This window comes from Panthera pardus, unplaced genomic scaffold, assembly GCF_024362965.1.
Source record: "Panthera pardus isolate Hobbes unplaced genomic scaffold, ASM2436296v1 HiC_scaffold_24, whole genome shotgun sequence".
Taxonomy (NCBI): Eukaryota; Metazoa; Chordata; class Mammalia; order Carnivora; family Felidae; genus Panthera; species Panthera pardus.
In genome coordinates, this window is record NW_026526810.1 from 18,659,644 (window position 1) to 18,672,106 (window position 12,463).

Sequence of the window (12,463 nt, forward strand, 5' to 3'; positions counted from 1 at the left end):
ATACAAAACCCATATGAGAAAGAAACATTCTGCTACCAACAGAAGAAAACAAGAGTCATAATAGCAAAGTCAAAAGTTGAATCCATATTGCTTTACTTGCAAAAATCAGAAAAATCTTTATATGTAAATAAGCATATTTGCACCACCAATTCAAGCCAAATACTCCTAAGTGCAACACACCATACAAACTCTGAACCAGGGCACATGCTCAAATAAGAGGTGGTTCACAACAGGACAATGTGTGTAAGATCCATCTTTTAAGAGATGTAGCAACATAAGCTTTACAACCTCCCTGAAGGAAAACACAGAAAGCATTCTCTTTGCATTCTCAATACCATGCCTTCCAATATTAAACACAAACCTCCCTTTGTAAAAAGCATATTATGTAAGGTATTATTTTCATCCATCTCTGAAGTTCATTATATGCTTTCTTATCAGTGCCCCAGCATTGATGTATGATCATAGCTTATGCATGAAACATACTGCCAGTGAAAAGTAATGTCCTCAATAAACAGCCTTACCTCCAAAATGCAGCAACCTGGAACCAAATGTCAACACACTCTGTGGACCTCACCCCTGGAGTGCCTTCCATGTAAGCAGTTTTCCAATCCCAACTGGGTCAGAGAAATACTTTTCCTTTCTGCTGAGTCATCCCCCAGCTTACTTTGTAATAAGAGCATTAGCACATTTCCAACCTTTAAAATGCTAATAACAATTAATATGCAATTAATATGGCCAAGGACTGGAAAAATCAGTTAATGATAGCTTTCTACCATGTGTTTGTGTAGCTGTGATTGTCTTTACCATGATTTTCTCTGTAGAGCTTAGCCCTTTGTGATATAACACGTTGCAATCAATTCTGTAGGGCATCTGGAAAGCCTTCTACTATTTTACTGAGTGTTAAGTGACTTGCCTAAGTCTAGGCGTTCTCACAGACCTGAAAATAGAACCCAAAACTCCAATCCCATTAGGCTCTTTTCAGCACACGACCTGGACTCCTGGGATTCAGTTCTTCCACCTGAGATTCTAGCACAGTAGTGGACACTGAACTCAGATTCACCATTCACTATTGCAAAGAAACCTCTAGACTCTGAAAGGTGGGAGGGGGGATTGAGTAACATAAATTGGACAAAAAAGCCTAACTGAATTCTCCAGACCTCAGACCCCACTTTCTCTGAAAAGGGGAAAGACAAAGTGATAGTGCAAACGTTTCTGTGCATGTGTACATGCATGGTTTTGTACTTGAATGAGACCTATGCATTTTACAGTGAGGCAGCTCCAAAGCAGCTTTTTGAGATGTGCCAAAACTACGTCATGTACAATACTTATTTTACACCTAGACATTTTTTAAAAAGTGGATTTTGTAATAAGAAAATGCAACAAACAAGAAAGGAATACAATATAACTAGAATAATGGATGAATATACATCTCATTAAAACTAAGGATACACATTATATGTTACTTAAAAGGAACTCATGATATATGATATATATATATATATATATATATATATATATATATATATATATAATTTACATGCATGATAGCAGAAAAAATTAATCCTGTAGTTACATTCTCATTAGGATTAAGTTATTTTTAATGGACTAATTAAATATAAAGTAATAACAAATACAAGATAAATCCTAAAAATTACTATTAATACTACTAGATTTTGAATCTAGTGTTACATCCTCAATACTTTAAAGTTAATTAATTAAAAATTAAGTATGTGTAGTTTCTCCTCTAAATTACTATATCAAATAATGGCTTATTCTAATAAAAAAAAAAGAACTCATGACTACTTTAAAATACTGTTTCCATTTTTTAATTTATTTTTAAGAGTTATAGAATTACTTCATTCTCTGAGTAAAAATACTGTTTTGAAAATAAAATTTTCTAGTTGCTTTATATATTTAATATTTCTTTATGTTTTCTATACTTTAATTTATTCATATTTCATTATTGGTACTCCATTTATTCATCTCTCCATCTACCTATTCAACACATGTTTATTATACACTGGGACCAATGCTTAAGCATCAGAATTATAACAAATATATATAAAAGTTTTCAGTCAACAGTGTTCTTTCACATATACAATGTCACTTAAAGAAATATGTAGACTAAGTCTAAATAATTTCTTAACCATACATAATCTTAAAAATATATAAGAAATTTTAAAACAAAGGCTAAGAGAAGCAAATGAAGTTATAGAAGACAAAATGGTCTTCGTTTGACTGCTGTTGAGTCAGCTAATTTCTTAAAAAGTGCATGAAAAGAAGAATTGGAAGGTTGGGGAAAATGTAAATGTAGAATATATTTTCCATGAAACAAGTTATAGCAAAATAATGTTAAATAGTAAAATACTCAAATTCATTCTTAGAATGGTTCTACAAAATACCAAAAAGCATGATACATGCACACATGTATATACACAAATATGTCTATTTATTTGTTTATTTGAGGACAGAGGTGTTCTTTGGAGGCAAGATCTATAGGCACTCTCAGTAGATAAAGATTGTGCTTCCCAACTGTTTAAAAAGTAACAATATTACTATTATGCAGTGTATAGTATTATTCTTTCCAATCACTCCCAAAAGCTCATGAACAAGTACATATCTGTCCCACATTGAGATACACATGCTTTGTATATTCTTATTTGAAACATTAGTAAATTTATTAAAATTTATTTCACTAAATATATGTTTTCAAAAATATATCTATGAAAAGAAAAAGAAAAAAAATCAAGGAATAAAACTTCCATGATTTATCCTTAATTTTCCTGTAAATTTTGCTTCTGCTGAGACATCCTCACTCTTCTTTCTAAATTTATATTTTAGCCAAAAGATTCATCTAAAACCACATCTCAAATCATGTCAATCACCTGTTTAAAACATTTATGGAGTTACTTGACAACCAGCATTTGAAATCGGCACGGCAGAGCAGAAGGTAAGTGAACAGGGGTTTGTATTACTTTTCCAATTTTATCTTTTGAATCTCCACTTCACAATCTCCTATCCTGCTCATCTATCCATCCATACCTTTGCCATTTTTCTTCCCTAATCTAGAACACCCTCCATCTATGCCTGTTGCAATTCTACTCCCCCTACTCATCCAAGAAACTTTCCATGTCAGAAATAATCTATCTCCCTCTTCCCCAATATCTCCCTCCTTCTCTCTTCTTCCTTCCCTCTCCCTCTTCCATATGCTCCTTTCTTTTGTTCCTCTAATGAGACTGACCACATCCTACTTTTTGTTACAAAGATTTGACATATCTCCTGTAATAGCTACAAAACCTTTAAAACAAGACCATTTCTTATTTAGTTTCATTACCTCACAAAACTTACTTTTGTGTGGCTAGTAAGGGGATTAAAGAGGCTCATAAATGGGATTTATATTTTTAAATAACATGATGGAAGGATGGTTCTAATCTTATGCATTTCTCTGCTCTTTCCTTATAAAATGTGAGCTCCAAAATTATACTTAACCATTGTTATATTTGAAGTTTCTTTAATAATAGATCAAACATCATAACTATAACCATGAGCAAACACGTTAAGGGAAATCATATTTTTCCAGCATATGATTTTACTCAATCCACTTGTTGAGGCTATTTCAAATGCGAAGCAGTCCCATCTGTCCAAAAGCCTACAGTAAACTTATGTTTATAGAGCCACAAAAATTACCATCATGAGAATGCAAAAAAAAAAAAAATACATACAAGTATACTATGGCTATGTTATGCAAAATTATTGACTTTGGGATATAAACTAAATTAAAGATTATTCAGTATAATGGATTGTATCTTCAATTTGTCTTTCTATTATTAGGTCCAGAGAAAATTGGGACACTTCAATTTATGGTGCATGATTATTGATGGAAGTTTTTACAGGTGCCAAATATCAGCATGATGACAACTGGATAACTAAGTTTAAAAATTAACTCAAAGAAAATGTGCAGTGGTCTGCAAGAACATTCTCCTTATTCACCTGGTTGTTTTAATATTGTATAGAGCTCTTAAAGGGCCACATCAATCTATCTTCTCTGTCATTTGGCATCTAATATAATGATTTTGATATAATAATCCACTAATTATTCAATTATCTTGTTTAAAGAATTTTCTCTAGAGGATGTGAAATTCTCAATTAAGAAAATCACAGATTATGTCAACTTGTTCCTTTAAGATCATAAAGCATACCTTATGGACAGGAATATTTTTATAAAATTATTTAAAAAGTAAAACATATGTAATGTTAATTTTTAATATTATGTATGTAAAGTCATATTATTTCTGTTTCTTGCTAACACTTTCATTATTATAATTCCTTGTACAAAAAAATGTCCTTAGTAGTATACATTGAAAGAAAAGTGCATTGCTTTAAAATCACATATTATAACTCAAAAACTTTAGGTTAAGAGTGAAAATTTGATGAAATTAATTTTGTGTGGTCAAAGATTTCTTCCTAAAAAATCCACAGTAAAATATATTTTTAAACATATCTTGCTAAACAGTCTATGTAGTTTATTTGTAAATGTTTGTATTTCTATAATTTATTGTGATATTTCCTAAAATACTGTCCACAAAATAGTGCTTCAAAAAAAAATGTGAGGCACTAGTTTTAAATGCAGACACCCCAAGATTCCACTCCACGGTTGGATCAGAATCTTTTGGAGTGAGGAACCTGGGAGTATGCATTTAAAACAAGTTTTCTCAGGTACACCAGACTTGAGAAACCTACTGGGTCTATCTGAAACCATGCCTCATTATATTCTTAATGCTATGTTAGAGTCAGCAAATGGTTTTTCCCCAAAAAATATCCTTTCCAAATGCTCATTCTTACAATTTCTAAAGTGCCACTCAACAGAAAATCAAATGTTTCCAAATCCCAGAATATTTCATCTCAATTAACAAATGAAAGGGGTTCTTTTGCTCCTTATTCCCAGTTGTCCTAGTGTCCTGAGCAAAAAAGCCCATGACACCCACTTCGCACCTCAGGACACGGACCTCCGGTTTCCACAGGTTACAATACTGAATTCCGTTCACATTAACATAGCTTTAAGTGACACTGGGCTCACTAGCCTTCGACTCTCCTGGCACAGCGGCCCCTTCCGAAAGCCCGCCAGCTGCCCAGGCTCTCCAGTTCTCAGAGACGCCTGGCTCTGTCAGCACCTCCGACAGCGACTGGAGGAGCGGGATTCCGGGTTTCACTGTCCAGGAGCCTACCCTTACAAAAGCCACTGAGACCAAGGAAACTGACCCGAGATACCCTTGAGTACACAAATCATTGCCCCTCGTTCTCTCCAGCTGCCAGCATCTCTTTCCAAAAAAACAACAAAGGAAACCTTAAGTACCTCTTACCTAGAATCTGAGCCACCCCCACAACTCGCCTCTCTTCCCTGGTTCCCCAGCGCCTGTTGCTAAGGAGGCGAGATGGCACTAGGGAAGCCTCAGGCCCAGGTGACAGACCGCTGGAGGAGCTGGGAGCACGAGGGCTGCGGTGAAAGCCAAGCGCTAGGCCGGCCTAGGACCCCTTCCTTCCGCAGGAAGGGTGCGCCCTCCGCACGGAACCGACGCCAACTACGCCCCCCGCGCACACCGGGAGGGTGGAGGGAGCCGCACCAGCGAGAGGCTGGCTCCCGGAGAGCCGCTCCCTCTGCGGGCCAGGGAAGATCGGCCCCGGCAGAGAAGGCCTCTGGCCCAGTACTGTGGACCCAGGCAGTGGGGCAGGGGCTCGGGGACAGCCCTGGGGAGGGAGGGCACTCACCATGTTGACTTCGGAAACCATGTCTATGCTGGCGATATCGATGTTCATCCCCACGCAGACCGGGGGACCTGCGGGAAGAGCACCACACAGAGATCAGCCAAGCTCGGGCACGGGGTGCGGGTGGCACTGAGGAAAGCGGTGCCCACCCGAGGAGAGGTAGCAGGTTAAATGCCTCCCACCCCACCCCCCCACTCCACCGCAGCTCGGCTTCAGCGCCCCCCACCTCCTTCCACCACCCAGGCCGCCAGCGCGGTGGGTCGCGCATCCCGCAGCGGCCGCGCACACCCCACTTACCCCCGAAGTCGGGTCTCAGGCGAATGTCGTAGCCTTTCAACAGCTTGTCCACCGTCTCCTTCACAAAGGACATGTTCCCGGGATCGTTCACGCTGGGGAAGGGGGCAAGGGGCACAGAGAGCAGGGTCAGGCGGTGGCTCACCCGCCAGCGCCCGAAGCGTACACCCGCGCTCCCTGCCCGCTGCCCGGCCCGCTTCCCATCCACCCACCCACGACCCTACCTCTGGGCGCAGCACACCACAGCCACCAGCACTGGGGCCGAGAAAATGCCGAAAAGCCTTCCTCCCGCAAAGCCCCACATCCCTCCGCCGCGCCCCGGCACGGGGGAGGGGGCGCCCCGCCGCCGTCGCGACCCGCAGCCGGGGCTGCTCCTGCTGCTGCCGCCGCCGCCGCCGCCGCGCTGGCCCTAAGCGGAGGAGGGCGGAGGGGGAGGGGGAGGGAAGGAGGGGGAGGAGCGGGCGCGAGGGGAGGAGGAGCAGCAGGCTGGGGAGCGGAGGGAGGGGGAGGAGGCAAGGCGAGCCGGAGGCGGAGCCCGCTGCGCCGAGCACCCTAGCCTCCCCCGCGCTAGCCGCGGCTGGTGGCCCCGGCCCTTGGCGCTCCCTCCCGCCTCCGCGGCTGCGGAGCGGGACCTGGAGCCCGGCCGGGGACAGCAAGTAGTAGCCGCGGCTGTGCGGCACTGAACAGGGCCGGGCTCGGCCGCGAAGCCAGCTCCGCCGCTCTTGCTGCGACCAGGCGAAGGACATACGGCTACACAGGCAGCGGCGGTGAGGGAAACGCCATCCGCTTCCCCCCGCCCCTTTCCTGGTCCGACCCCCTCAACGACCCCCGCCCCGCTGCGACGCAGGCCAAGAATCAGTGGGTGCTGTACAGTGCCTGTGCCCGCAGGTCTGCGCGCTACAGCGTCTGGAAGGAGGCTGCGGGTCGGGGGAAAGCCCCCACCTCACCTGCGGGGCTCAGAGCCTCGAATCCCCAGAGTCCAGAAGAGCCAGATGGGCAGCAGGAGAGCCGGGAGCCTGGAGCACATGGCGTTGCTCCTCCGACCGAATCTGAGTGGGATCGGCTCTCCCCCACAGCCACCCAGTATTCAAACAGCGACGCGGGGATCCCCGCCCCTGCCCCCACCCACGGGCTTTCCCTCCTGACCCATCATCCAGCCCCTTGCATGGCGGCCGGATTAATTATTTATGCACCATAAAACCATTTTTTAAAAATCTGTACCTTAAACTATTCCTCTCACTTCACCCCTGAACATTTCATATGAGCAATGGGCCCTCCCTGCTCATATAAATACATTTATGATGAATGGTAAAGAGAGGCCTGATCATGTACACCTTATTAGCAGTAAGGTAATAAGTAAATTGGAGTCCAGATCAGACCTGGAGACCCTGGACTGTTGTTCCAGGGTTGGGAAAATAACTTGCCTTTTCTGGCGCAGCCTGGAGCTGTCCGTGGTTCTTAATATAACACCGTGTGCCTAAGGGGTGTCTATTCACCCATGACCATAGGTTGCATATTTTTCTTTAGTGAATAATCTTCAATAAAGTTTCTCTGTGCCTCAGACTTCCAATATTGAAGAAGATGGTTGCACAATCCTACTTGTGGTTAAAGAACAAAACCTACAAATCAAGTTCAATTTTGTGCTTGATAGGCTTTCTTGAGCCATTCCAGGACTTAATGAATGGCTAATAATAGATACCTGCTTTTCTGTATTGACTTATTTTTTTTTTCTGTAAAGCTTAAAGTTTTCTTTTCTACTGTCAAGACTTTATGTAGGTAAATATCTAAATCTAGACCTTAATTATCAACTTGGCATGTTTCTGTGCATTAATTTTAAATATCATTGCCTTTTAAAAAATCAGCAATTTTATTTTTGGAGCAAAAAATGTGACTGCAGTACCTGAAAGGTTGATATTAAGATGAGTTAAGAGATAAATATAGCTCCCTAATTGTTTTATGGAAAAGTCTGTTCACAACTACTTTGTGTTCTGTGTCCTGTTAATGTGCAATGGAATTATAAGAAAAATGAGGTCTATGTTATCATACCTTCCACTCTACATTATGTTTTAGTCTATGTCTCCTATTTGCATATACCTCTTAGAGAAAGGCCCTGCTGGGGATCACAGCTATAGAAAGTAAACAATGAGAATAAGGTGTTTGAGTACAGCCAATAACATAATAAATATTATCCCCCTTTCTACTACTTTTATGTTCTAAAACTTGCAAAACCACACTACAGATGCAATTGTTATTTAACTGTGTACCACTTCAGATATTGGCTCTAAGCAGTCTCTGAGGTTCTTGCCCTTATTTTTCACCACAGTTGCTACTTTAGCACACAGATGCATAAAAGCTCTGATCAGCTTTACCAGAGAACAAACTTACATCCATCACCTCATGTCCACATTCCTTGTCTCTCACTTCCCACTTTCAAGTTTCTCACTTGACAATGAGGTTCAAGATGCTACAGGACCTTTTCAGTACTCACATATGTGCAATCTGAAGTTGCAGGAGAATTAGCGATTCATGGGGTGGAATTTGACAAATGGGAAGTGGGAAACAGGTAGATAAATAATTTTCTCTTTATTGCACCTAAGAAATATCCTGAGATGCAGCAGTAGCTCCTATGTTTTCTCTCTTCTTCCATGCCTTCACTCCTGTTTTCATCAGTATTACGCACTCTTGTAAACTGTAGCATTTACATTTTGCCTCAATATGTTTTCTGGGGAACCCAGGCTAAGTCATCACCAATTGGCAAATTACTAAAAATATCACCTAAAATGATATGAAGACAAAATCAAAGAGAAAAATTGTGGTGAGTGCATGCAGGTGTAATCAATGTTCATGGGTTATAAGACTCATAATAGTTGCTGCCCAGCTTGCACTTACATAAGCAACAGAGGCTGGACATGCAGCCACTGGACCCACCCTCCTGCATCAGCTCCCTCTCACATAGCCATTTTGGAGGGTTGGATGAGCACTGAACCCCAAGCACCTCCATCCTTTGACTCTTCTTGCCAGGATTCCTGAAACCAAGAATAGTTACATATCTTTACTAGATGGTGCTAATGTATTAGCCAAACCATCAGGAAATTATTGATTCACTTTTCACTTTATTTGCTACTGAAAGAGAGAAAGGAGATGGGGTTGCACAATGCATAAATTTTCATGTCATAAGAAAAAGGAGAGGAATGCCATTTTTTTCATAGCAAAGTGGTTATAAATAGACTGGAATAATATTTAGGGGGTCCATAAGGTAGGAAGAAGGAAGAGAAGAGCATCACATGATCACTTTATCTGCTCCATATTTGTGCGTTTTGGCTGAGCCATATACCTTTCACCAAACTGTCTTTTGTTCAGACATAGTTGCATCTTATAGAGAATCAACCTGGTTGTTTAAATAGTATAAAATCTTCTGATAGTATATTTTAAATCTCTGTGAAAAATAACTCAATTAATTGGAGGTAGAGCATATGAAATAAAGTGTTAAATGTATAGTTAGATGAGTTTTGACAAATATATAAACCAATGTTCATTCTCATCACCCCCAAAATTCCCTCTCAGTCCTTAAACCTACATGTCATTCATAGGGCTTGTAGACAAGCACTGACCTAAGTTCCATCATTACAGATTTTTTTCCCTAGCATTCCATATAAGTGAAGTTATGCAGTATATGTTATTTTATGTCTGGATTATTTCTTTTACTACACTGTTTCTGATATCTATACATGCTGTTGCAGACCCATAGTTTATTTCCCTATTTTTTAAAGTTTATTTATTTATTTATTTATTTATTTATTTATTTATTTATTTATAGAGAGAGAGAGGACGGGAGGGGGGCAAAGAGAGAGGGAAGGAGAATTGAAGGGCTCAATTATACAAAATATGAGATCATGAGCCTAAATCAAGAGGTGGATGCTCAAATGACTGAGCCCCCTAGGCACCCCTATAGTTTGTTTCTCTTGACTCCTGAGTGTGTTCCATTGTATAGCTATTCCACAACTTATTTATCCATTCATCTGTTATTGAGACTTTCCAGTTTGGGCTATTACAGATAAAAAGTCATATACAGGTCTTTGTATGGGTATATGGTTTAATTTCTCTAGTGTAAATACCTTGGAGTGTAATACCTGAATTGTATATAAGCTATTGTTTAGCTTTATAAGGAACTACAAAATATTTTCCAATGTAATTGAAGATTTTATATTTCAACAGCAATGCATGAGAATTGAAGTTGTTCCACATCCTTTCCATCTATTCTTTTTTTTTAAATTTTTTAATGTTTTTATTTATTTTTGAGACAGAGAGAGACAGAGCATGAGCAGGGGAGGGGCAGAGAAAGAGGGAGACACAGAATCTGAAGCAGGCTCCAGGCTCTGAGCTGTCAGCACAGAGCACAACGCAGGGCTCGAACTCACAGGTTGTGAGATTATGGTCTGAGCTGAAGTCGGATGCTCAACCGACTGAGCCACCCAGGCTCCCCATTTCCATCTATTCTAGCAGGTATATAGTGGTATGTCATTGTGATTTTAATTTGCATTTGCCTGATGACATGTAAGTACACAAACAAGTATATTTAATTTCATAATGACAACTCATGTCTTCTTTTTGAGTATGTAAGATTTTACCCACTTTTAAATTACATTCCTTGTCTTTTTTTTATTGAGATGTAAGAGTTCTTTATATATTCTGGATACAAGTCTTTTGTCAGATATATTTAATGTGAATATTTTCTCCCAGTCCCTGGCCTTGCTGTTACATTTCTTTGATAGTATTTTTCAATGAAAAGAAGAATATAATTTAGATGAATTTCAATTTATAACCTTTCTCCTTTTTGGTTCATATTTTTGGTATCCTCCCCAAGGAATCTTTGCCTTTTGGGGGCACCTGGGTGGCTCAGTTGGTTAAGTATCCAACTTTGGCTCAGGTAGTGATCTTGCAGTTGGTGAGTTCAAGTCCAGCATCCAGCTCTCTGTTGTCAGCCCAGAGCTGGTGGAAGATCCTGTCTCCCTCTTTCTGCCCCTACCCTGCTCACATCCTCTCTCTCTTTCAAAAATAAATATATATTTTTTTAAAAGTTATTATTTTCTCTGTGCTTTCTTTAAGAAGTTATCAGTAATATTTAGATCTATGATATACTTATAACTATTTTTTATGGATGATGTTGATAAGGGTAAAAGTTCTTTCACTCCATATGGCTGTCTAGTTGTTTCATCATGATTTGTTGAATATATTATTCTTTACCCACCGAGTTCCCTTTGTATTTATGTTGCAAATCAACTGATCTTATATGTGTGGACATATTTTTGGACTCTATTTTATTTAGCTATTTCATTGACCTATATGTGTATTCTTTCACCACTTCCATCTTGCTTTGATTAAAGTAGCTATAAATTAAATACAGAAATCAGGTATTGTAATTCATACAATTTTGCTTTTCTTCCTCAAACTATTTTTGGCTACCTAAGATCTTTGCATTTTTTTTCCTTTTTTTTTTAATATATGAAATTTATTGTCAAATTGGTTTCCATACAACACCGAGTGCTCATCCCAAAAGGTGCCCTCCTCAATACCCATCACCCACCCTCCCCTCCCTCCCACCCCCCATCAACCCTCAGTTTGTTCTCAGTTTTTAACAGTCTCTTATGCTTTGGCTCTCTCCCACTCTAACCTCTTTATTTTTTTTTCCTTCCCCTACCCCATGGGTTTCTGTCAAGTTTCTCAGGATCCACATAAGAGTGAAACCATATGGTATCTGTCTTTCTCTGTATGGCTTATTTCACTTAGCATCACACTCTTCAGTTCCACCCACGTTGCTACAAAAGGCCATATTTCATTCTTTCTCATTGCCACGTAGTATTCCATTGTGTATATAAACCACAATTTCTTTATCCATTCATCAGTTGATGGACATTTAGGCTCTTTCCATAATTTGGCTATTGTTGAGAATGCTGCTATAAACATTGGGGTACAAGTGCCCCTATGCACCAGCATTCCTGTATCCCTTGGATAAATTCCTAGCAGTGCTATTGCTGGGTCATAGGGTAGGTCTCTTTTTAATTTTCTGAGGAACCTCCACACTGCTTTCCAGAGCGGCTGCACCAATTTGCATTCCCACCAACAGTGCAAGAGGGTTCCCGTTTCTCCACATCCTCACCAGCATCTGTAATCTCCTGATTTCTTCATTTTGGCCACTCTGACTGGCGTGAGGTGATATCTGAGTGTGGTTTTGATTTGTATTTCCCTGATAAGGAGCGACGTTGAACATCTTTTCATGTGCCTGTTGGCCATCCGGATGTCTTCTTTAGAGAAGTGTCTATTCATGTTTTCTGCCCATTTCTTCACTGAGTTGTTTTTCGGGTTTGGAGTTTGGTGAGCTCTTTATAGATTTTGGATACTAGCCCTT

At 40.4% G+C, this 12,463-nt stretch overlaps 1 protein-coding gene across 3 annotated transcripts in view; it reads right to left on the reverse strand.

Moving 5' to 3' along the window:
• The window catches only part of GABRB3 (gamma-aminobutyric acid type A receptor subunit beta3), a 451,589-nt gene that overhangs the window by 236,469 nt on the left and 202,657 nt on the right, over positions 1-12,463 (reverse strand). The window contains exons 1-3 of one of the 3 annotated variants that reach the window (XM_053888811.1): positions 7,005-7,131; positions 6,061-6,152; positions 5,767-5,834 (exon numbers count right to left, since the gene is read on the reverse strand). In XM_053888811.1, coding sequence (XP_053744786.1) covers positions 5,767-5,834; positions 6,061-6,152; positions 7,005-7,084 — 240 coding nt within the window. In that variant the 5' untranslated portion in view covers positions 7,085-7,131. Of the gene's footprint in view, positions 1-5,766; positions 5,835-6,060; positions 6,153-6,281; positions 6,477-7,004; positions 7,132-12,463 lie in introns of those variants that run through there. The other 2 variants (XM_053888810.1, XM_053888809.1) reach the window with 2 other exon arrangements.